Consider the following 26,844-nt stretch of genomic DNA (forward strand, 5'->3'; position numbering starts at 1 on the left):
GTAAAAGATTTCTGTTTGGTGGTTTAACATCTTAATACCTGTTTTATTGCCAAAGGGTGAAACCTCACATCTAGATTAAATTCTTAGTCATTGGCTTGTCAAAAGCCAAGACGTCCCAGCGGCAATCTGGTTGCATTTCAAATGCTGCACACGAGGCCAGAAAGAACCAGTTATGCTGCGTTGGTTTTGTTGATGAACGTGCTCTATGTTTGCTTTAGGATGAGGTTGGACACATTGGTACGTTACTTCATGGTCAGTCGGTTTTTTCAAAAGCACTCCAATTTTCTTTCTTCCTCCTTTATTGTATTTTAATCCTAGTGAAACTTAAATGGGTATAAATATCCAGGTTCTTTTTCTTAATTTGACTTGTAAAACACGTGTTTTGCTCATTTCTCGTGGCATATTTACCAGGTTATTCAATAATTTACCCTGGAGGTAATTTCTATTGGTTGATGACTAGCAGTTAGGGTTTTACTTTTTTTCACCAATTCAATGTGCCCCTCGTGATTGAATTGTTTAAAGCATAGCTCATTCATAGCCTTAAAAAGCAGAGCTTACACCAAAGTCACTGCCTGAGGAATCCTCACGCAAGAGATTACATTAACCTTTGGTGCTGAACCCCTTTATACTTTAGTAATATGCTGTCAGCACGGACGATAAACCCAGTGACTGAAGTTTGATTTCCGACCACTGATAAAATCTGTGGCGAGTGATATTTGAAATCCGAAGAGGCACACCCCCACCTCCCCTTCAATGCGCAGACACGCGTGGTTAAATATTAATGTAGAGCGCTTCACAAGCGGTTTGCCAAAGGCAAGAAATTATTATACTAGTCAACGCAAACAATACATTGCAACAATATTGACCTCGTGGATAATGAATGATAAATGATCGTGAAATAATTTCAAGCTTCACCTTCTTAACTAAACACAGTACCGGTCTACAGAATTTGAACACCTTTTAAATGATCTTCAAGGCCTGCCTAAAAATATTTATTTCAGAAGGCATTTCATATTTTAACTGGCTCACTTCTTACCTAAACAACCCCATTGCCATTGGTGTAAAACGCCTTGTGTTTTTATGAAAGGTGTTATATAGGCTGCAATTATTACAGGTTTTTATTTTAGTGCTGTCATGTTACTAAGTGGCACCAACAAAACAAAGCATATTAGTACACATTTATTAAACGGCAGACATGACACACTCATTAAAATGCATTTTGTAATATTTCACACTATTTTTGAATAATCCGCATGTAACAGCATAAAAAAATGCTGTGCTAGACAACTCATCTTCAAGTAACATCACCGCACACACTGCAATGCACGAAGAAATGTGAACACTGCATACACCTACTCAGCCCATGGGCAAAACAAAAGTTACCCACTGTTCAGTCCCCCTTCACCTGTAAACCTTGCGCGTTCGCAACCACAAAGGGTTGCGACATTACGAAATGTCACCTTTGCAAGGCATACCCTCCCTCCTGCAAGTCTATTCTGCAGGTACTATACTGCATTTTGGAAGCCCCACAGCACTTTTCATACTGAGAAAAACAACTCATGAATGGGAGTGCAGAATAAGAAATGATCAAATAGAGCAAATTAAGTGTGCTTGTGTTTCTCTACAAAAAGCTCTCATGCCAGCTCCTCAGGAATGCACATTGCACCTGCCTGTACAATCGTTACCAGGCAGACCATGTTTTTTATGTTGGAGCAAATATTATCTGTGAAGAAAATGTGAAACTAGCAGCAGCGCTACTCTCCTGAACATGACAAATGCTGAGGGGGGAAGAGAATCGTCATCTTCAAAAGTGAGGGTTATTTTTAAATCCTTTATATTAAGTTCGCTTGCTTGCTTAGGACCGTGCAAATCTTTCGGGCGTTTTTTAACCCACTTCCCGTGATCCAATCGAGCTGACATTTTGCACACAGACTCGTTGTGCATGACAATGCATTTTCGTGAAAAAAAAATTCCAAAATTTTACACTGTTTAGGGAATTTAAAAAAAATATTTAATTACCAATTGTTTAATGCTGCCAGACAATCATCTGACCCATAGGTGGCAGCCATCTCAAGCCAGAGGACGAGAGGACTCTCGCCGCCCCGATGCCACGCATATAAATGATTTATAGTGAAAAACTTTGTTTTTACGGGTTAATTTTTTCAGGTTCAGATCAGAAACGGAAGCTGAACATACCTGGGTTTTAATTTGGATCAGTGTAACAATTAAATGGTGGGTTTGAGGGTAGTGGCAAAAGGGGCTAATGGCAAGTTTTCCTCTGACATACGATGTTCATACCTTACATCCAGAAGTATGTATTAATAAGTTTGGCACGAGCTGATAGCATTGAATTCCTTTAGCTTAATGACATGAGTCAGGGTCATGCAACCAACACAAAATTAAATATTTTCCATCATATTGGTTTCATGATACAATACGTTCATATTTGAGAATTGCATACAAGGGCAACTTTCTTGTGAGAACACATACATCACATTTGAAAGTCATAAGTGCTCTCTCTCTTCAGAGTGCAGGGTTTGGCTGTTGTCGTTTCAACAACCCTGCAAATTCAATGTGTACAGCCCTGAAAAAATGTTCCCAACAGCCAACAACAATGAATGTAACGACAGTAGTATTTATGTTGCTCAAATTGCTATCTAACCAAATATTTACTAATACCTATTTCTTACAGAATGTATTATTAGGCGATAGGCAAAGATAAATATACACCCAATAAGCATACATCATATCATACAGCAATGAACTTAAATGGTGATTGTTGGTTTTTCGCTGTCAATAAGACGGACTAAAACATGAAGAAAATAACTGCATGTGGTCAAGTCTTACAAAATAATGGAAAGTTTAGGCGATTGTGACGAGAATGGAGACGTAACAAAGAATGGGTACACAAGCAATAACTACTGAGAAGTTTGACGAGATGGCATGTGTGGGATATCCTAAGTCAGCTGAAGATAGGACAAATATGATTCTGCAAGGAAGAATGGAAAGTGGGGGCAGATGAAGGAAATGGAAGTGGGACAATGTGAGCAGTTGGTGGAACTCTCCATGACAAATGCTGTAGCTTGTAAAAGGTGGAAAGCATCTGGCATGGGCATTAAGCTTCAGCTGAGGGTAACACGAGATATAAATACCTGCAAGTGATGCTGTATATGGAAAAAATAGCATGTTCTAATAATGGGAAGCTGTTGCTTAGGTCTTATCTGGTGCCCAACAGGAAGCCTAGTGATAAGTGTTTCCCCACACCACAAGGTTTCAGCAATTTGACAGCCATGACTTAGGAACAAAATTTAACCCGATTAATATTATTTGTAGACATTTCACTTTAAATCACAAAAACAGATCATAAATTTGGGAAATTGAGGTAGGAATAAAAAAACAGATAAATACTTTTGGATTACATTGAAACAACTCTCAGATGCGAAGGGGCTGTCACAATTGTACGCGCGCTCAGCCGACGGGGAAGAGCACTGATGATAGGGACTTGTGGGTGTTGGTGAATTGGGTGAGAGGCCATCAACTGCTGAAGTGAAGCTTGAAAAGGACAGTCTGAGGTGTGGTGATGTCAGCCACTGCCAACTCCTGCCCATCTGTAAGACCCAGCTCTGCAGGAAACAAAGCCACACTTGGTTAACATTTTTCTTTCACTCCTCAACAAGGGGCAAAATGTTCTTCAAAAGTTGTCTTCATGCTCAAATGAGGATTGGATCAGCACTTATGTCCATTTACAGGTATAAGCTGGTGATGGTAATTCCACATTCACATGGTGTGGGGACAATCCATAGGATGCGCAACAGTGACTTCTCGCAAAGTAGTACTCTTTATTAACCCTCGAGAGATGATAGGCAGAGTTGACCCCCAGGTAGAATTTGAAACGGCAACCTTTAGATTTGAAAGTCATGTCCACAAACCACAGCACCACTGGCCAGATCTCTCTTACAACTTTAGTCTAAATAGGTAGTTTAATTTCTAAAGCGATACACTGTTTCTTCTATTCCCTCTCTCTTCACTCAACTCTGCAAAAGCGTAAATTGGTGAAAATGTGGCATGGAAAAATCTAGGATAGCATCCTTTGCTAAGGGTTCTCAGAGGTTCAGATAAACAACTTTTCTAACCCAAAAAAAACCTCTTATGGATATTGGTCGCGAAAGCCGACGTGTTAAACAAACTACTTTTGATGGTTTGCTTGTTTACGAGCTTGTCAACATAATTAGTTCTGATGCTAGGAGGGGGCAGTGTCAACAATCATTTGCATAAAATTACATGTCACACCTATGGCTCTTTAAACCATCAAATTATGTAAAAATACACTGTTAAATTATCTCTCAGAGAATAATAACGCTGGCTCACCTTGGAGGGTTTTTGACAGATTTGGTCGTGTCCTTTCCTCAATAGATGCTATCGTCTAGAACAAAAATATATTAATACAATTCAGTCATTTGGTTGCCAAAAGTTATGGCAGAGTTCTGATCAATGGCAGATTAAATATATTCTAAGGTTACTCATGGATAATGGTTATTTAAAGACTACTTTTTTTTTTTACACACATCAACATGTCATCCATAAACGAAGCAAATGATTGCATAAGAAAATCTCTCCAAACAGCAAGAAAAGTATACAAATAACAAGTTGAATAAATAATTCAACACTCACCTGCATGTACAGAGTCTTGTTTTTCCCGTCTACTGTTGCGGTTATCGCTGGTGATTTCATCTGACTGTGGGGAGAAAGGTACATGGTTCCTCCATTTACAATCTGAGTACAATCTAAATGTTGTGGCTTGGCTCTCCAACACACCGGTGTGCTGTACTAGTGACGAATTGGCCACGTTCTGTTGAAGTGACAACCCTCACTAGTTGGCTGTGTCGGGTGGTGGCGGGTTTTAATGACACATTTATATATTTACGCCATCTAACCCAAAAAACTTTCTTATGGATGATATTGGTCGCAAAGGCCGACTGTGTGTTAAACGAGATGCCTTCATCATTCTTATATTCAAAACGGGCGAAAGAATGGGTAGCTCAGGAAATTGGTCTGGCGTCTGTGTACAGCAATGCAGGAACTCACAAAGACGTGCTCTCAGTGAGATGGGTCAGGACCTCCTGGAGGCGAGCAGAGGAGGAGAACTCCAAGTTCTGTGGCACCTGGCTACACGCTGGGCAGTTGTCCTGTTGGGGAAGGTTAACCGGTTACTCCAAACACTGTCGGTAATTTTGCTGGTAGGAACCACCTGGTTCCACCAGCCCACAGGGGATTATTGTGTCCGTCCGTCGTGCATCCAAAAATGGCAGGGGTGGGGGGCTGGGTGGGGAGGGGCTGGTCACCCAGTGGTGCCCTTATAAAACTCAACGTTTAACCTACTCGCGCCGGCTTGTGCCCGACCTCGCAGTCGGCCATATTTGCAGAATACACCACGCCGCCATTGACCCTGGCCATTGACCGAGCAACCCAACGTTCCTACCAGCTCCCTCCGCAGGAATGTGTTTGATCATTTTATCTTAGCATCACAAATGTTCAGGCTGAAATAATCAATTGAGGCGTATGTCTCATGACAAATATAATGACCCTTTTTACAGTATAACAGAACGCCATTTTTTCACACCATGAGTGAGAACTTGGCTTAAGAGTAATGACAGTACAGATCTGCAATGGGATTTAGACAAGCTGATTTTGTTTAACCAGCTGAGAACTCAAGACACATTTTGAAGAATGACAAAAGCTAAACTAAATATGTATAGAAATTAAGCTAATTGAGATCAGAAAACTATTTTGTTTGTTTATTTCAAATGAAAATATTGTATAAACGTAAATTAACGTAATGTAATACATTCCCGGTCGTGTAAACTGGCTTGGGCAGATTATTCTTAGACTGATCATAGTGCAATGACAAAGTAAGTTACAGAAATATTAAGCATGCCGACTATTGTACGAATACGTAATCAGACAAGGATGCTGTCACATGCAGGTGACTATTGTTCATACTCGTGTTCTTCATTGAAGCCAACATAACCCCCTTATTCTCAATTAACACAGAGGACTATGAATTAATAATTGACACAAATAACAGGGGAGCCTTCTTCAGCAGTGACCCGCCAACTCCGATGAGGCCTCTCCGATGTACACCGGAGATGGGAGAATGCGAAGTCCCACCCCCCTCTTGTTTCAACAAAGGGTGCTTTTGTTCCAACACACCTTTCTTTCAGCTTCAAATGTGTAGGTGTACAGCCCGTCCACGTCATTGAACACCATGTAGTTGCTCAGCGGTACATAGGAGCTGCAGGAAAGCGTACTGTTAGAAATGCACGTTTATCCATCAGACCATCAGTACCACAATTCAAATGTCCGTAAAAGAAGAACGAAAACGATTTGGTTACCTGGTTGCAATCTTGAACACCTCCGTTGCACAGGCAGCTACAAAAAATTGAAATGTAAATTTTTTTATCAGTAAAAATTGACCTAAGCATACTGTGTTTGTGAGCAGAGATTTTAAACATTTTATGTTAAGAATGCAATGCAGATTACACGCTAGCCAAACACAAGACGATACATTATTCATTGCTTTTACATTTATCGATGTGCACGTTAAGTGCACAAACTACATCCATGTAACAAAAACTGATGCGTGCCCTGAAGTAATTCCTTGCTCCAATAACAATCTGATGCAAATGGCTAAAAGACCAAGATGTGGTTTGGATGCATGAGTACCAATGTTGCACAGTAATAACTGCATCCCTAGAATGAATCACTAAAACCATTTAAGCTGTACGAATGATTATAGAAATTAAGGAAGTATACAGCAGCAACTCACCAGCAATAACTGCATTTGTGGAAGCAACAGCTGGGATAATTCTCTTCACAACCCCTAGGAGTCAAAACGCCAATAATACACTTCATCAGCTATATTCAGAAAACAACACAAATAGAGGTAAAATTATGCAGTATAACAATTGCGATCTTTTAAAATTAAAAACCTAAGAAGAGCCTTACTTGAAAGATCATTCCATAGCATCACATTTCAGCATTATTAATTGAAGTCCGATCTTTAGATTCACACGGCAAGTCAGATGCTGTCCTTCCGCGCACCTCTGATGAGCACGGATGGCTACGTGCGATGCAAAAACACATTCCTGCGGAGGGAGCTGGTAGGAACGTTGGGCTGCTCGGTCAATGGCCAGGGTCAACGGCGGCGTGGTGTATTCCGGAAATATGGCCGACTGTGAGGGCGGGCACAAGCCGGCGTGAGTAGGTTAAATGTTGAGTTTTATAAGGGCACGACTGGGTGACCAGCCCCTCCCCACCCAGCTCCACCCCTCCCACCCCCCACCCAGCCCCTCCCCACCCTCCCCTCTCCACCCAGCCCGACCCCTCCCATTTTTGGATGCACGACGGACGGACGGATACAATAATCCCCTGTGAGCTGGTGGAACCAGGTGGTTCCTACCAGTATAAGGACAACAACATAGACAATCCCTTTATATCTACACATACTAGTCGATACCCGCAAGTGAGAGAGCAAGGCTGGCGTACCCTGTGTGAGTCTGTACGTCACCCCGGTGATGTGGAACTGTGCTGCTCTCGCCAGCGAGTTCTGGTAAACCCACTGGATGTGCTCTGGGTCATCTCCGTCCAAGGCCACAGCATCTATATTGGAACACAAAATGATCATGAGCTGAGGAGAGAGGAGCATGCGTCCACACTGCACCGCATGGCTGTAAAGTGTTGAAATTCGTAAATTATTTAAATTCTTCACAGGTGCATCCGTCCTGTTATTATAGAGCCAGGAAAACCTCATTGAGTCTAAAGACCCTCATTCCATAGGCTTTTGCATGAGGAAGTTGGGCAAATGATCAATTAGGGAATGTTATGCATGTTGGAGAAAAAATATGCATATGAAGGGGAGACAAAGGTTCACACAGATTGAGTTACAAACCCGTTTGCTAAACACAACTGCGTCTTGGCCACCCTGCAGTGCAGCAGCCTTGAGTCTCATACATGTGTAAGGACACTACGGGGTCTAGTGGTCCTAAATAATAATGAGAGTTTGGGGAAAAGGGGTGTGGCTGAGCCGGAGGGGGAGATAAAAGACAATGCGGAGTGGGGCTCAGGGCTGCCGTGGGGATTTGAAGTTGGACCGTCGTCGCTGGCGTCATCTTGAAGAGGATCGTCTTCACCGTCTGGGAGCGGGTCGCCTTATCGTCTTGGAAGACCAGGGGGAGATTATCTATCTTCGCCGGAGCTGCTACTCCATCGGCTCCTATATAGTCAGCCAGCTGTATAGGTGAACGTCGTGTCGCAGCTACATAAAGTCAGCCACTGTACATAGTAACATGCCATCGAGTCAGGCAGACCGTGATATAAATAAATATACATAAACAAGACAGTGTCTCCGAGTGCTACATTACACATGCGTCACCACTCCACGCTCGTTCATTGCATGACATGCATTTGGGATTAGTACCAACTAACTCTTGAAAGACTGTCACCTGCGAGGGACTGAAACGAGGGTTTGCTACGACATTCGTACCTCCGAAGGGCTGCTCCTTGGGCCACTGCAGAAGGCGGACATACTCAATGCAATGCTCTGGCAGCCGAGGCATAGAAGCTAAAGTGCAGATGGGGAAGTTGATCTGTGGAGTACAATACACACGTGCAATGAGCATAGTGCAAGCAGCCATCATTACAATTCCTCTCAAGCATTCTTTTTCTTCACTATTTTAGTGCCACTGAGAGAGAGAGATGTCAATACAAACGAATTTATGGAACTGGCAATGTCTACACGAGTGATGGGATAGTGTAAATGGGTTTTTACTGGTAGGAACCTCCTGGTTACACCGGCCCACAGGGGATTATTGTGTCCGTCGTGCAGGGAGGGGCTGGGTGGGGAGGGAGGGGCTGGGTGGGGAGGAGAGGGTGGGGAGGGGCTGGGTGGGGAGGGGCTGGTCACCCCGTGGTGCCCTTATAAAACTCAACGTTTAACCTACTCACACCGGCTTGTGCCTGCCCTCACAGTCGGGCATATTTGCGGAATAGACCACGCCGCCGTTGACCCTGGCCATTGACCGAGCAACCCAACGTTCCTACCAGTTCCTACCAGCTCCCTCCGCAGGAATGTGTAAATAATTAATCTATCGTAAATAAATTGAAATAGGGTGAAGGCCGAAATCTGAACTTCTTAAGATACTCAAATGTCGGTGCATCGCTAAGAATGTCCGTACTATGAACCTGGTTTAGTGAATCATTACCGCTGTGCCACAAAGGGACGGTGATACACCGAGTTCCTGCTTGAGATAAAAAAACCTTCTCTCTCGTTGACAGTGTGCCTTAATTACAATGTGCTTACTCTATTCTCCATCAACTATAACTATATGCCTGTTTACAACTATCACTTTACATATAAAACGTCTACCCTCTCTCAAGCTAAATCTGTGATGCTACTAATAGCCACAATGCTATCAATATTCTAATCTCTACCTAAAACCACATCTTTGACTTTATTGCTATATTACCACCAATCTTATCCCTTACCCTACACTGTCACTATTGTTAAGACCAATATTATCTATTGCCCCTACCAGTAGAATGGCCACTCTCTCTCTACCTGTGGGGGGTACAGGTCCAGGGTGCATTCTATACAGGCCGTCATGCCAGGCAGCACCACTCTGGCATTGCCCTTGAAGCCTTCGGTGCCCCCGTCAATCATGGGGATGATGGTGCTGGGGTCCAGTACTCCGTCCTCAAAGTTCAGCATGGACATCTGCAAGGCGTGGCAAAACCAGCAGAGTCGGCAATTTGCAGCTGTCCACACAACATATCATATATATGTAAGACATGGTGAGCTCATGTTTGCATCAGATCAATGCTACTGTACAAGGAATATTCATCATCAGCCATATGATATACACTCTTGGATGCAAGCTTTTACAATGTTGTCATCACTCTCCACTATCCCACAAAGACAATCCATCTTCTTGGTTCTTTCAGTAAAGTCACGTAGAAGGGAAATAATATAGTAAAAAATAAAACATAATAAAATATATTTCTACGTGACTTTACCGTAAGAACCAAGAAGATGAATCCCTGCAGTTACGAAAGCTTTAAATCGAAAAAAGACAATCCATTTCACTCCAGCGCATGGTTTACTCATTGCTTCATCCCTACGATGGAGATCCTGGTGGGCGCAATTCCTCCCCTGGATGCCATTCCATCCCCACTCTCATCCAGTAGCCATGCACACTTTATGTGATGTATTCTTCCTCAAGTCAACTTATCTTCAGTCACTATGTCTCCGATTTGCATTATTTATCCGATACATGGGTTCCTTTCTCTCTCTCTCAAAAGCAATTAAACAGTGCGTACTACCTGCTATGACATGGTTCAGGAAGAAGTTTACTAATTAAACTAAATGGAAATAAAATCTTTAAAAATGTACAATGAAGCATGGGGAGATTCATGCTTTTATTTAAAATGACAGACAAACGAACGTATAAATGAAAACACAGATTAAAGATAACTAAAACGAACAAAAATGTGGGCTTGGCTGCTAAGGAATACAAAGAGGATATCCACCAATGAGATCAATGGAACTAGCATGTGCGCAGGTATTAGATGGATTACAATACAGGAGTTGAGAGGTGGTGGGATTTTGGAGGCCTTCATCCCACCGTTGATTGACCACAGTTGATGATGACGATGATGATGACTACTTAGCCCTAAAGTGACCCTGGACGATTTTTTCAAGGTAAAAAAAAACTTACCAGCATCCCATTAATCCACCTTCTTGCAACAATTGAGTCCAGTCCACACACAATGATGTGAAACTCTGCAGATAGAAACAGAACAAATGTATTCATATGAAGACAAATGTTACAAGAGAGAAAGTCATAGATAAGTAGGCATTTGGTTAAACTTAACCATTGGAAACGATTTTATATCATGTGTGGACATTCAATACGTACGTCTGTAGAATGATTCGTCATACTCTTGAATCTTTTTGAAATGTCTGAGTTACTAATTAAAGAAGCATGAAAAATGCTTTCACAAGTAAAACAAACATCAGTATGACAGTTCTTAAACTCGCTCTATCTCAGTGGTAGCGATTCAGTGCTCTGATATGGCATTAACCAGATTCTACCTTCGGTGCCATAGTTTTAAAATGACTTTGGAAAAACAGTTATGAGTTGTTTGACTACTTTCCACTCTTTGAGAGCTTTTTTCAAATACCCATACACGGTTTCCACAACACATTCCTGCGGAGGGAGCTGGTAGTAACGTTGGGTTGCTCGGTCAATGACCAGGGTCAACGGCGGCGTGGTGTATTCCGCAAATATGCCCGACTGTGAGGGCGGGCACAAGCCGGCGTGAGTAGGTTAAACGTTGAGTTTTATGAGGGCACCACGGGGTGACCAGCCCCTCCCCACCCAGCCCCATCCCTCCCACCCAGCCCCACCCCTCCCACCCAGCCCCTCCCCTCCCTCCCAGCCCCTCCCTCCCCACCCAGCCCCTCCCTCCCCACCCAACCCCTCCCTCCCCACCCAGCCCCTCCCTCCCCACCCAGCCCCTCCCTCCCCACCCAGCCCCTCCCTCCCCACCCAGCCCCTCCCTCCCCACCCAGCCCCTCCCTCCCCACCCAGCCCCTCCCTCCCCACCCAGCCCCTCCCTCCCCACCCAGCCCCTCCCTGCACGACAGACACAATAATCCCCTGTGGGCTGGTGTAACCAGGAGGTTCCTACCAGTATAACAGACAGGACAATTATATTTTGCAAGTGTCATTAGGAACCACGCAACAGAGAAATTCTCATCGGTTAAAACGCCGCACGTGAGAAAATGAGGGATACGGCATGACATTGCAGCCTGGGACCCTGGTGTTGATGAACTCTGCAGCCACGTTGGCTTTCGGCCTGCCGACGTCCTTGGGCCTGTTCTCGAGCACAGCAAATAATAACGTCATTTATTTATCCCACCGAGTTTACAAACTCTTTTTCAGGAAAGTCCTGCATTGAGATTATATCAACCAATTCCTTCAATGCTTTTCACGCGTGAAGAAACTTTAGGTCTTGGAGAATACCAACTCATTTTTGGGTCTATAACACTTAAAAAGATCTACACAGGCGGATTAATTAACCCACTTGCAGTACTGATATATCTTGACCGCCTTGGTGCCTAGCAAGTACGGGAGTTTCACAGATCCACATGATCACATCAAACCTTGCCTCCAAAGTGCTGGATTACAGGCATGCACCAGCACGCCTGGCAAATAGGCAAGCAAGAGACATCTACTAAGTCATATTTATGGTTTTTCACACCATCATGGCAACCATGATTTCCCTGGTAGTGACATTTCAGAGGCCAATAGGCAAACCTGATACAGGAGGCTGACATGTTCAAGTGTAAAGCTGTCCAACGGCTGCTCTCACAACTCACCGAAACAGAAACTGCCGATTGAGGTTAGAGACATCGATTGTGTCCATGTCAATGACATGAATTTGTCGAAATCCTGACAGTGCCTGGAAAGAAAAAGTGATTTTTTAAAATATGTCCGTACAAGAAATAACACAAGTTCTACGTGATGATGATTGCTTGTGTTGCAGTCGAAACGTCGTGAGAATTTGTATTGTTTTATATTTCTATTATTTTATTATTTCCCTTCTACGTGACTTTACCGAAAGAACCAAGAATATAAGTTCTACAGCATTAATGGCAGGGTTCAAAGGTTAAATGACACATTTTACTTGTCTCTCTGTTCCAAAGTTCACGCCTACTATGATAACAGTGCAAGTATGAGAACAATGGCAATCAAATCAGAAAACAAATTTGCAGTGGCTTAACCTCTCCTGGTCAAAAATGTGGACAATAGCCTTCTCAGAAGAAATTTCTTAATGTAGAACTTTACCAGATCCTTCAGCAGCTCGCAGCCCAAGCCACCAGCTCCAAGAACTAATATCTTGCATGACTCCAGGAGAAAGGAGAGAGTCTGTGGATAGCAACACAAAAGCATAGCACAACAACCTCCACACTCACACAACTGTTAGCAGCAACCCTCACCTTTAACCACTCAATACAATTGTTAAGTTCACAAATTAAATGCATAAAGCAATAACGGAAGCTGTAAGCAGGATATATAATCACAAAAGAACAAAATTAATACAAAGCTGGGCACACCTCTGTGCTGGGTTCAAAGTCTGGGTGCGTAAAAGGACCAGGTCGCTCCAGGAACTTAGAGATGTGGTTCCAGCGGCCATCCCAGTCCATCGATTCCACACAGCTGCTGCTCTCTGCCGCCATGCTAGAGGATAATCACAAAGCCAGCATCCGTCACCATTCGTAAAATCCCTTCCCTCCCTGCAGACACAGAACTGTGGCGCCATTCACCACTGGCTAAATCCGACTAACAAGGGTGACTTTTGGTGTAACAATCATGCACTCATGCAGTAGCACATAATTGCATCAAGTAAAAAGCATGAAAGTATAAAATTACTCTATTTCACATCACATACTGTTGTGACAAATGTTTCTAAGTGGGCACCTATTAAAACCAACATGACACACAAATGGATGGTGTGTGGCCTCATTTGCGTCTATCTTGGGGTGGCGAGGTACCAATTTTCACAGATGTCGTTTACTGTGGCCTGGAATTGAATCTGGGATGGATAATAAAATGTTCACAGGGTTTCCATTTAGACGTCTCCAAAATAACAGAACTTATTTGAGTTAATGGGATGGATGAGTGGCGCAGTGGTTTTCACACTGCGATATGAGCCGGGTGACCTGCGTTTTATTCCAGGCCACAGTGAGCACGAGTGGTGATGTCTGAACAGGTCCTGGTCCCCCTTTTACTAGCCTGCACTGGCCAGCATGTTGAAGTATGGTCAAACAACTCCCATGACTGACATGGCAGGTAAGATGCCTTTATCCAACAAGGCTGTAAACTAAAAACTATGAGCCCAAATGACCATATTTTTTTTTATTCATACAAGTTGAATAACTTCCCATTGCCAAAACCTAAATGTTTTTCCTTCGTGACCCACTGCCATCAGATTTTTGCAATTAGAGCCATGCATTTTCATGCTTTTTTTATTAGACCAGTCTCCGAATGAAAGAAAAATCACAGTAGATGAAATATCCTTCGTTATCATTCATTGTATGCGTTCATATACTTTTACAAACAATTATAAAAAAAAAACATTATTCCAACAAAAATGTATTGGAAATAGAGTATCTGACACACACATACAAAGATCCTACACGTACTACTGGGGCAAGTCCTGTTAGCGAGCATCTATGAAGGCCAGAACTGCGCACTAAGTGTATATGGTGTGGTCTGCAACATCACACGTGCTGCTGTTTACACACCACACCACCAGATACTAATATAAGGGCTGAATTGCCCCAAAGGAAGGGCCAGGACTGATTCAGATATCACAGATATCAGACATCACACATACAGATATATGGGCAATGTAAACACACATCAGCAAAGATACAGCCACACACAAATATACAACCGACAGACATATCACCGACACACTAGATACAGACACAAAGACACACTATACTGTACATACAAAAACAAGTATTTGCAAGCACAGAGGACTTGTGCAACAGCAAGATCCAGGTTCACAGTGGCAGTGTCTCCCCCAGTGAATAATGGCTGTGTCTTCCCAGTGAACCTAGCAGGTCATTGAAAGTGCTTCAACACACACACACGGGCAAGATCTAACCAAGAGGACATTTGGCTGTCAACTAGCCTAGAGTAATTTAATCATACAGCATACGATTACCCAATGCCTTGATAGAGTCTTAAACATCCTTAGCCACCTGATAAAGATGATATATTAAAAGTCTGTATCCAGCAGCCACCGCGTGAACTAAAAGAGTTTTTGATGGGAACTGTTACAGGGTTTTTTTGGGGCCAACTTGAAATCAGATGTGCCCTCTTATTAACTTAGGGGAGGTGCATGTTGATGGTGAGTGTTGATTAACGTGAATGTCGGATTACAAAGGGACACGGCGGGGGTGTGGTGGTGGTAGAACTTAATCAAAGTTAAAATAGCAGAGAGAGAGTGCCCGTCAACACTTCGAAATTATAAAACACGACAAACGCGGCGTTTCTTAGGCTCCAACTCACGGCGCGTGACCTGTGACAGGGTGACTGTGACAGGGTGACTGGAGGCAATCGCCTTCCGCCGGACGATCAACAACACCAGCACCACCACCAACAATACCACCACCAACAACACCACCACCACCAACAGCACAACACATACACCACCACCAACACCACCACCAACACAACAACACCACCAACAACACCACCACCACCAACAGCACAACACATACACCACCACCAACACCACCACCAACACAACAACACCACCAACAACACCACCACCACCACCAACACAACAACACCACCACCAACTCCCACAACACCACCACCAACAACACCACCAACAACACCACCAACAACAACACCACCAACACCCACAACAACACAACAACACCACCAACACCTACACCACCACCAACAACACAACAACACCACCAACACCACCACCAACACCACCAACAACACCACCAACACCAACACCCACAACACCACCACCACAACGCGTCAACACGGCCACACAACTGCGCTAAGCGGCGGGTGAAAAAAGACGAATTTTTTGTTTGTTAAACAATAAAAAAAAATGTACGGCCACTGACTTGTGCGGATGCTCCTCTACTCTACTTCTTTTCTTCTCCCTACACACGAAGGCGAGGGGGGGGTGGGACACAGAGAGAGAGAGAGACAAAGACGGCGAGCTTGGAGCCTCCTAGCTGCTGCTGAGAGACGCGGTCGACGAGTCCCCGGGGCCGCGCTACTCACGGTTCGGCCGCCATGTTCCTCCGCCCTCACGCGGCATTCGGGGGCCGCAGCACCGCGCGGACGGAGACGCCTCCGTTAAAATAATCCGGGTGATTGACGTGGACTCGCCCCGCCCACTCGTCCACTCGTCCACTCGCCCCGCCCATTCGTCCACTCGCCCCGCCCATTCGCCCCCTCGCCCCGCCCACTCACCCCGCCCCCTTACCCCGCCCACTTGCCACGCCCCCTCACACCCCACCACCAACCAACTCGCCGACCGGAACTACTTCGGCGTGGGGGCTGACGTCACCGCAAACGAGAGCGGTATCGATGAATATCGAGGGACTATTTTGATCGGGAATGTTTTAAGTGGTTGGTAGCGGGGGGGGTGGGGGGTTGTTTTTTTGTAACTCGTTCAATCGTCGAGTTGGCGAAGCGCCGTTGTGGCCGTGCACCGTTTAAAATGTGCAACGCCGCAATTAAATGGTACCTAATAAACGGGCTCATACCAATATCTGGCATACCAATCAATATCTGGCATACCAATCAATATCTGGCATACCAATCAATATCTGGCATACCAATATCTGGCATTTGCTGAATACTGCACTGTGCTGTGATTGGCTCCCACGTGGTTACATAAGAGGCATTCATTACCATTAAATGGCTTTTGCATTGAAATTGATTTATTTAAAACATGCGTGGATAGTATCGAACACTGTTCGTCCAAAACAAATCAGCGTGCTAGTACTAATCATGTACTCATTGGTTCTTTGGATAAGTCACGTAGAAATAAAATAAATAAAATAATATAGTACGACGTTTCGATAGCAACACAAGCAACCATCATCAGGTCAATCTAATCTGATACTAATCATGTTCAATCGTTTCCCCAGGAAATCCTCACTGATTCTCTCAAGTTATTCTTGAAGAGTTGTGCATTGGAACTATTGTCGTCCCATCGATGAGCGAGTAACAACGCAGAGACACACAAGGGGCTTACAATCCGCACTGCCATCGACTGGCCACCTACAGAAATCGAATGCCTATAGCGCCTGTTATTTCCAGGCAGCCCTATGTCAAAGGTCAGTACTTATGTAGTGGGTTCACTTGAGAGGGGCCGTCCATAAATGACGTCACGCGATTTTGGACGATTTTTTACCCCCCCCCCTCGTCACGGCGTCACAAAAAAGTCAGACCCCCCCTCAAATATGACGTCATAAAGCTCTGCCCCCCCCCCCCCCAAATAAAACATGCTTCAAATCGCTTTAAACTATTGTCATTGTAGTGCGTATTTAATGTGCCACTGCACTCTGATGTTGTAGGAGAAAACATTTATTTAAAAGTCTATTTAATTAAGTAGAACGTGATGTCTATCTATATATATAAAATCGCAAATCTGTCTGTCTGTCTGTGTGTGTGTCTGTGTGTCACCGGACCATACGCAGTTTCATTGGACGGCGGTTGCCCCTGGCAACGGGTAGCGACGCATTCGCTGCGGGGTGGACGCCATTTTTAATTCCCGTTAAAATATGCGCACGCATTAACACGCGACTCTGAGGTAAATTCATCAAAGTTTGACGTCCTCTTCACTCCCCCCCCACCACAATGTGTGCAATTACTATTATAGGGTCGGTAGATAATAAAATTATAGCGATTAGACAGTATTATTGTAGCGCGGGGGGGGGGGGGGGGGGGGGGGTACCGGACCCAGTACCCAGCCTCAGCCGGGTGGGCAATTTAGGCGAGGCCGGAGGCTCTGCACGGTACTAGGCCTCGACACCCACCACGCGACTCTGAGGTAAATTCATCAAAGTTTCACGTCCTCTTCACTCCTCCCCCACCACAATGTGTGCAATTACTATTATAGGGTCGGTAGATAATAAAATTATAGCGATTACACAGTATTATTGTAGCGCGGGGGGGGGGGGGGTAACGGCCCCGGTACCCAACCTCAGCCGGGTGGGCAATCTAGGCGAGGCCGGAGGCTCTGCACGGTACTAGGCCTCGACACCCCACCACACTATAGGCCGTACATATATTTTTCACCCGGGCAACGCCGGGTACTTATGCTAGTCTGTGTATATATATGTAAAGTTTTTAAGAAATATATTTTTCACCCGGGCAAAGCCGGGTACTTCCGCTAGTATTTATTTAAAGTTGCGCATTTTTATGTGACGTCACATTTCTCACCCTCCCCCCCTCGTCACAAATGTCTGACCCCCCCCCCCCCCATAGGTGCGTGACGTCATTTATGGATGGCCCCACACTGCCTGACCCACGATACCGAGCACGAACACCGAGGAGAAGACGCAGCATGGCGGGTTCCATTCCAGCAAACATCCCCGATGCAGCCCCGGGACCCCCCTTTTATGCTTCTTAGCGTGGCCCCGCTCCGCCCTCGGACACGCCCCCATCCAGAACCCACTAGAAGGTTCTGGCTCGCCTTCCACGTGCCCCCTGCCTGGCTCCGCCCTCGGCCACGCCCCCTTATGGATCTCACTAGTCGGTTCTGGGCCCTACAACACGTGTCCCCTTCTGTCACCTTTGGCCTGCATCGCATCACGTGCCCCTGCCGGCCAATCGGGCTACGACTTCCTCAATGGCCCCCTACTCTGCCAGCCCCAGAGACATCTTCCATGACATCACATACTCTGCTGGCAGAGAGGGCTACTATACCCACTATCCCCCTCTCTGTTGGTAGATGGCGCTACACTTATAAGCCGGCTCAACCTGCTTAGCTTCTAAGAGCAGGCAGAATAGGATGCATTAAATATGGATATTTGGTCATAGACATTGGAGTAAACAAACTCTTAGATTAAAAGTATCTATTCTTCTTCTATCTATTCTATTCTACAGTGAAACTGATCGATGTGTGCTAAACTACAGAGATTAAGACAGAAAATACCAGTTCATTTTAACTTTTAACCAAGAAAGCAAATTCACATAATTTCAGTTGTCCTGGGACAATATGTCCAATTCATATGTACAACTGCAGTATATGTCTTTATGTACTGGTGTACAGAATATCCAGTATATATACACTGCATGAGAGGACATGTAATTGTTTTTAAAGCTTATAATGAGCTTATATACTGCTTGGATGAGCGACCACCAATGCTTACAACAGGTTGTGATAACTGCTGTTACTAAGGGGCTACATTGCAGGCTTTAATTGACATTTAGCATTATGGTTTGCCAAGTTATACATTGCCAAGTTATACATTGATTGCTTATATTATGTATTTAAATGCGTGCACAAATCCATATTATGTATTCAACATGTATGCAAAATGAATGACAAAAAAGTTATAACATTTATTTTTTATTTTCACCTTTGACTTTGCAACACAATTTTTGCAAATAAATACCCATTTCTATACCAAGAAATTCCCCAAAAAATTATCTATTAAATGTAGGTCCACTTTTTCTAGATTTTATTCATACGTATAACGTCATTAAAATAGAAAGCAGACATTCTGACAAACACATTTACCCTTCAATTATCTTAAAAACAATGACATCCATATAAAACAACTGCAATTTCAGTACACCATAACTACCTACATTTTAATATTGTACACCATTTGCTCTGTCTTCCAGTACAAAATCGATTTAAACGCTTAAGCTATACTTTAAAGTAATGTTTTATGAAATTATCAGAATCCACACACATCACACCAACGTTATAAAGTCATATATGCTGATAATTATCTATTTAGTGACCGTTTCATTGAACGGAGAGTTTAGTTTTACAGCACAAGGCACACGTCGCGAACTGGGAAATGTACCACGGTAGTGCAAAGTGACATCGATGCATCCCAGAAGCGTGTAAATTTGCAATGATAAACTTTTCTTACAACTTTGCAAGACCGCCGAAATAAAAAAAAAGAGTAAAGTACAGTACCAATTAAAGAAAATAACTCATAAAAAAAAATCTGTGTGGCAAAGAGAAGGTTGGTATCATTTCCCGCAAATAAATACGAGTCAAATGTTGTCTATGACACTGCTTCCCAAAATAATTATCAACAACCACGAACATTTCTTCCCACCCCAAACCCCCAACCGCCCCCCCACAATCAATAACCACAACGGCAGCAGCAGCAGGGTGAAACCTCCAAAGTCGAATCGTTCAGAGACTCACAGTATCTTAAAAGTTTGGGAAACACCGCTCTCCATCCGACGATCGCTGCAACGACTCCCCGGGCGCAGACGGACCGCGACGGTATCACACGAGGCATTGTGGGTGTGCGAGCGGGCCTTCACTTCCGCCGGTGTCGTGCGGGACATCGCCCCGGGTCGCTTGAACGGGTGCCGTCATGTCAGCTTGCGTGGGATGCATCCCACGAGCTCCACCATCTCTGGCCAGCCGTCGTATTTGTTGGTCTCCTTCTTGTTTTCCAGCCGCTGAACAGGTGAGAGAGGTGGGGCGGGAGGAGGCGCAGTTAGCCAGAAGATTTTCAGACTTTTTGGCGTCATCTGGTCCAACGCCAATGGAGACTAGGCTCTAAGAAAAGCTGTCTCGGGTGTGGACCAATCAACTTCAAGGGCAGTGCATATCATTATCATTATCAGAGTTGTTTTTTTTTTTGCATTTTGACTGCTTGTGTTGTGGTTATTGCAAACATGATGCCTTGTATAAAGGTGTCAGTTTTTGTACCAGTTCAAAGGGTAAAAGCCTACTACTATTTTCAGACTGATCAATTACTCGGATGCTCTGTTCAGAGGAAGCTGAGAAGCAATTGAGATGCAATACTCTGATTACATTCCTTTACTGGCAGTGGTCAACAGACTCCTGGGTTCAATATTATTTCTTTGCCTTTCTCCAAATTGTATCCCAATTAAATCTTGACTTAAAGCTTTCGTAACTGCAGGAATTCATATTATTTTGATCTTTGGGTAAAATCACGTAGGTCGTCATCAGGAAAAACGTTTCCTGATGACGACCGCTTGTGTTGCGATGGAAACGTCGTCGTTTTTTTATTATTTTCTTTGAACCTATTTACGTGACTTTACCGAAAGACCCAAATAATATGTATCCCAAATGTGCTAAGGGCGTTAAGACATCCCTCGTAGAAGAATGCAATGGAACCAGCTGTGTTAGAGAACGGCCCGGGGACGCAGGTGTCACACAGATACCTATGAAATCCCGTAAGTGACCTCTGGTTCACCTTCCTGCCAACTGTGAATGCTTGAGTTTAAAAAGTATCCAAATATGACTTTTGTACCTCATTTCAATATAATATATTTGTTTGAGATTTTTAACTGGACTACAGCAATAGTAAGTGCACACTTTTGTGTGGATGAGAACTGCAACTTCATGGTACCAAAATATCACAATGAGTTTTAATGCGTAACAAGTAAGGCCAAGAGTTTTCATGAGCGATCTCTGTCCGTCATGCAGGGGGACAATACAATTGTAAAGAATATCTAACATTGGAGGTTTATCTTCTTGGTTCTTTCGGTAAAGTCACGTAGAAGGGAAATTATAAACTAAATAGCTCTGTCTTCACCTGAGGACGGCTGCTTGTGGTGTGGCCGAAACGTCGTGAGAATTTTATTTTATTATGTTTTATTTATATTATTTATTATTATTTTATTATTTTCCTTCTACTTGACTTTACCGAAAGAACCAAGAAGATGAATTCCTGCAGTTACGAAAGCTCTAAATCGAAAAAATTGGAGGTTTAGTAAAAAGTAAATGAAACTATTTATTTAGTTTTCCAAGTAAGGCCCACTGAGCAATGTAGCTCTTTTTCAGAAGCGACCAGGCCACAAATGACAGCTCAACGAAGTGGCTTATCGCGTGAACATTTATAGCAGCCAAATACTCAAAAGTTGTGTTGTTTTTCAATTTAAAGCTTTCGTGACTGCAGGGATTCATCTTCTTGGTTCTTTCGGTAAAGTCACGTAGAAGGGAAATAATAAAATAAAAAAAATAGAACATAATAACATTTCTTATTTTACTATGTTTTATTTTATTATGTTTTATTTTTATTATTTTATTATTTCCCTTCTACATGACTTTACCGAAAGAACCACGAAGTTGTGTTGTTATTAGAGGCTTTCCCTATGGAAACTGGCCACATTGATCAAAGGGTTACCCTAAACTTTGGAGATGAAAAACAATAGCGCTACAAGGATTGTTCTTGCGTGGTGGAGACCTACCTCCCCTCCCCATACGTCCGCGAACAAACACACGTTGCAAGTAAAAAAACGTTACAGAATCCATATGCGTGATTTTTTTCTCATGGTACCGCTTCGAAGGGGCTCTTCCCTTCGATGCCCAAGGCGCCAACAAAGACCCAGCTCTCTCGAAAGGCCAGCGAGTTGACGATTGAGCTGCCCAGCTTGACAAAGAGTGCCTTGGCCTCATCATTTAGCCTGTGTGGGGATACATATATTAGTATGGCGATGACGGTGATGGTGGGTGGGTTTGGAAATAGATGGGAACAAGACATTTAATAGCACAGGCGAGGAGCAAAATGGAATTACAATGCATGTATGTTTAACTTTTTTGCGCACCGTACGTAGTCCCAACCGTGCTAATCGGAGGTGCGGGGGGCGGGAGGACAACACAAACTAAACACAAAAAGTAGTTCTAAAGAAATTAGTTTTAAATCTAGATTTAAAATTGCATCGCTAAAGCGGCATTCTAATATCGGAAGGAAGAGCATTCCAGACGGCCGCAGATGTGCATCTGAAAGCGCAACAACAATGGCCAGCCAAAAGCTGCTGTGAGGATAAGCAGAGTTGGCGTGAAGACAGTGTACAAATGCAGCAGTTTTGGTGCAGCAGTGAAGCATGCCATTGCACCATTAATAAATATGTACACTACGGGTGTATTAATAATTGTTTTTTTACCCTTTTATCTGGCAACAAAACTGACACCTTTTTACAAGGAGTTATGTTTGCACTGTCCTTGAAGTTGATTGGTCCACACCCGAGACAGCTTTTTTTAGAGCCTAGTCTCACATGGTGTTGGAGCAAATGACGCCAAAAGGCGCACAACTCAAGGACAATGCACCATCAAAGTATGATGCCAGTCACAAAATATGATCATTGGTGTCAGTTTTGTTGCCAGATAAAAGCGTAAAAAAACAATTATCATATTTTGTTACTAGCAAAGGAGGTTCCAATGGTGTAAATACGGGTGTATTCTTTAGACAGACAGTATGTATGAATCATTTACATGAAGAAGGATCATTTTTAGTTCACTCATAAATATTACTCATTTAATACTACGCTCAATATAAAATAAATTATGTATGCATGTTGAACTACTTTCGCACCGTACATAACCAACCGTGCTAATCTGAGGTGCGGGAAATGTATTATTCTGAAATTAAAGTGATGATTCTGGAGATAGAGTATTTACTGCACCGCGCTAAGAACTTCCCGACCCAAGTTCGATTCCCAGCCACAGGAATCAAAGTGAACTCTGAATTATGAGGGGTAAATATAAGGAGGGGAGTGGAGACGTGGACAATAGAAAAAGATGATGGAAAATGAAAAGCATACACGGATTAAGATGTAAAACAACGTCCTTCATGGTTGCCTACATGTAATGGGGACGAAGACAGAGCATGTGTTGTTATTGCCTTTTAAAGTGATCAGTTTAATTGTGGATGTGTTCGGTCACGTGTGTACTGAGTCACTGACCCGAGATGGGTGAGCAGCAACTAATAATTAAGCCAGCGTACCCATAAAATAAACTTTTATTTCTTCTCAGGCAGAGTTACATCGCAACCCTGATAATCTTCCCACGGACGATCAAGAGTTAACTGTAAATATTACTTGATATGCTAGGCATGTAATGACGCATCCAATTGTCGATTAAAATACACTGTTACGATCGATATATACGTGTACAAAAAAATGTGCATGCGAGAATTGATTATGACTTTTACAAAGAGACCATATAGAATGGGATAACGTTCTTTTGCAAGTGGCCCTTCTTCCGAGCACGTAAATGATATGCGCTATGAATTAGGATTATTATCAGAATATGCATTTATACTGCAGTGGGAATCCGATGAGCCATGAAGCTTTTTATCACAGATGTCCAGTCGGGGCTGGTAAGAACACTACAACAACAATCAATACAAAAACACGATGAGAGTGCAAGGAAGGTAAACACACAAACAAATAAAAAAAAGGTGTCAGTTTTGTTGCCAGATAAAAAAGGGTAAAAAAACAATTATCATATTTTGTTACTGGCAAATGGGGTTCCAATGGTGTAAATGCTTACCCCGAGCTCTCATACTCTGATGGTGCATTGTCTTAGAGTTGTGCGCCTTTTGGCGTCATCTGGTCCAACACCATGTGAGACTAGGCTCTAAGGAAAGCTGTCTCGGGTGTGGACCAATCAACTTCAAGGACAGTGCATACATTATCACAGTTATGTTTTTTGTTTGCATTCCGACCGCGGGTATTGTGGTCAATGCAAACATGACTCCTTGTAAAAAAAGGTGTCAGTTTTGTTTCCAGATAACAAGGGTAAAAAAACCAATCATCATAGTTTGTTATTGGCAAATGAGGTTCCAATGAAATAAAACACTAAACCATCCCCATCCTACCAGGCAAGCGCCAACTGAGGCATTCACTTTTCAGAAGCGACTTGGCCACAAATGACGGCTCAACGAAGTGGCAGCTTATCATTTGGGCATTCAAAGCAGCAAATTCATCTAAATAGTCCAGACGCACGTTTCTAAATGTGCGTCTGGCGAATTGCCCGATGATGCTGGATGCAATTACCAGTGAAACGTCCAGGTACTCAAAAAATTGTAAATGTTGTGGTTTCACGCTTCAACACACCGGTGGGCTAAAGCAGTGAACTGTTTTGTCTTTTGTCAACGTGACACTTTTTTGCTGATTGGCCGTGTCGGGTGGTGGAGGGTTACGACACATTTGTAAATAACGCGATCTAACCCAAAAACGTTGATTATGAATTTATGTTGTATATATACTGTCCAGTATACCATTGCTAATCACCCTGCGATATGAAAGACGAAGAAGGGCAAAAGGAAGAAGAATAACACTGGTCAACAAAAACAACTTTTTTTTCTGGCCTGGACTTTTGCAGCTGTTTTAGACTAATTCCAGGGTGCTGATTCCAAACCTGATCTCAGATTTGCTCTATCACATCTCATTTTTATGCTATCGGCATACCCCATTTTCATTGATTTTACCTGAAATTAACTCTGTCACTTATGATTGCAAGTTGTTGCGAGTCAGTGACTGCTTTAGTGTTAAAATATGGTGCTGTACTTTTAGGATTGTGTGTTTATAATATCATTTTATGTAGATATCCAAATTTATTTAATATTTCTCTTCTGCAATTTTTATTGAAAATGCAATATTTATATCTCCAAAACCTGATGTGATAGACAAAAACTGATGCCAGATTTGGAATCAGCACCCCAAAATTACATTATAAACCGTTGGATAACCTTATGCCAGAAAAGGTGTGTTGACCAGTGTAATTAACAGAGCATATGAATTAAAATTCGAGGCCTCGTTGAAGGCTGCGACATCCTTCCCGAGGGTTCACAGTACCATTGCACACTCACTTTGTGTAGGGATCGTCAAAGCTTGCCAGCAAGACAATCGTGCCTTCCTTGATCCCATTCAGGAACTGAATCAGTATTTTTATATCTGCAAGAGAGTTTGCAAACCGTGTAAATTGATGCAACAGTATATGTGTGTGTGTAGTGACATCAATAGCACCTTACTTAAACAAACAACATTTATTTTTATCACAGTTCCAATCGACACGCGATATAAAGCAAAATTGTATTGTATTTCTAAAAATGATGGCCTGGCAAGCCTTTTGGCTGATGGATCTAATTGACCCACCCCTACTGGACACATCTGTGATTCTGAATTGTTAGTTCAAATTTTCTTTTTTATATGAAACAAACATACAGGCACTTTAAAACCGACAGCTTTAAAGAACGTAACAATTCTATATTTGAAGTTTTCGTGACTGCAAGGATTCATACTCTTTGTTTTTTTCCGGTAAAGTCACGTAGGTAAAAATAAATAAATGAAAAACAACTAACAATGTTGCTGCCGAGCACACAGTTTTATCTTTTAAATGTCGCATTTGGAACAAAATAAGTATTCATACAATGCAGCATTAAGTAATGTTTTCTTCAGGAAACAAACACGTCCATTGTATTATGCTGAATATGAACCAGTGATAAAATATAAATAAATATATTAACAGGTTACCTCCTTGCCACATGTCAAAGTGTCCAGTGTTGATGACCTGTCCCGTTTGTCCTGAGCAACAAAAACAAAAGACAAAGATCCCCCGTATAGCTTTTAACAGACTGTTGGGGCAAGTGCTGTTAGCGAGCACCTATGAAGGCCGGCACGGCACACGAGGGGGTGGGTGGCCAGCACCACGCCCGGCCGCCTTTGTCTCCCTAGTAGCGATGTTTACACACCGCACTAGCTACTCACTTGAGGCTGAGTCGACCTAGGGGAGGCCCAGGACCGATTAAATTATTCGTCACCGGTGTTAGGCCGTGAGCGGGGAATCAAACTCGTGTCGCCGGGTTCGCAGCGCGCTAACCTTCACGACACCACCGTTCCCCGGTCTTGAGCAACACGCACGCATGTCCACACACACACACTCGCCACTCAACACGACCAGGGACTCATCTTCTTGGTTCTTTCGGTAAAGTCACGTAGAAGGGAAGTAATAAAATAATAAAAATAAAACATAATAAAATAATGTTTAACACGTAGGCTTTCGCGACCAATATTGTTCATAATCAACGATTTTTGGGTTTAGATCGCGTTATTTATAAATGTGTCGTAACCCTCCACCACCCGACACGGCCAATCAGTAAAAAAGTGTTACGTTGACAAAAGACAAATAGTTCACTGATTTAGCCCACCGGTGTGTTGAAGCGTGAAACCACAACATTTACAATTTGAGTACGACGTTTCGCTGGTAATTGCATCCAGC

The 26,844-nt window shown here is 43.2% G+C and overlaps 2 protein-coding genes across 7 annotated transcripts in view; both read right to left on the reverse strand.

The window, feature by feature from the left end:
* Positions 1 to 1,164: 1,164 nt before the first annotated feature.
* UBA3 (ubiquitin like modifier activating enzyme 3) lies at positions 1,165 to 15,970 on the reverse strand. 2 transcript variants are annotated; one of them, XM_078872331.1, is made up of 18 exons: positions 15,885 to 15,960; positions 15,722 to 15,760; positions 13,178 to 13,301; positions 12,909 to 12,989; positions 12,440 to 12,522; positions 11,854 to 11,934; positions 10,974 to 11,017; positions 10,773 to 10,837; positions 9,617 to 9,772; positions 8,543 to 8,645; positions 7,546 to 7,659; positions 6,827 to 6,880; positions 6,393 to 6,429; positions 6,211 to 6,292; positions 5,086 to 5,186; positions 4,672 to 4,735; positions 4,369 to 4,423; positions 1,165 to 3,623 (listed from the first exon to the last, which is right to left on the reverse strand). In XM_078872331.1, the coding sequence occupies exons 1-18, from the start codon at positions 15,896 to 15,898 to the stop codon at positions 3,535 to 3,537; spliced, it is 1,386 nt and encodes a 461-aa protein (XP_078728457.1). In that variant the 5' UTR covers positions 15,899 to 15,960; the 3' UTR covers positions 1,165 to 3,534. The 2 variants fall into 2 exon arrangements, with proteins under 2 accessions (XP_078728457.1, XP_078728458.1); XM_078872332.1 differs by lacking the exon at positions 15,722 to 15,760 and having other exon boundaries at positions 15,885 to 15,970.
* A 3,975-nt stretch (positions 15,971 to 19,945) lies between these two features.
* The window catches only part of LOC144944307 (protein FAM3A-like), a 36,031-nt gene continuing 29,132 nt past the window's right edge, over positions 19,946 to 26,844 (reverse strand). For all 5 annotated transcript variants that reach the window (XM_078872364.1, XM_078872363.1, XM_078872361.1 and 2 more), the window contains 4 exons: positions 26,100 to 26,150; positions 25,436 to 25,520; positions 22,121 to 22,247; positions 19,946 to 20,270 (listed from right to left, as the gene is read on the reverse strand). In XM_078872364.1, the coding sequence (XP_078728490.1) occupies positions 20,181 to 20,270; positions 22,121 to 22,247; positions 25,436 to 25,520; positions 26,100 to 26,150 (353 nt within the window). In that variant the 3' untranslated portion in view covers positions 19,946 to 20,180. The remainder of the gene's footprint in view (positions 20,271 to 22,120; positions 22,248 to 25,435; positions 25,521 to 26,099; positions 26,151 to 26,844) is intronic.

Source organism: Lampetra fluviatilis, chromosome 34 (assembly GCF_964198595.1).
Source record: "Lampetra fluviatilis chromosome 34, kcLamFluv1.1, whole genome shotgun sequence".
Classification (NCBI taxonomy): domain Eukaryota; kingdom Metazoa; phylum Chordata; class Hyperoartia; order Petromyzontiformes; family Petromyzontidae; genus Lampetra; species Lampetra fluviatilis.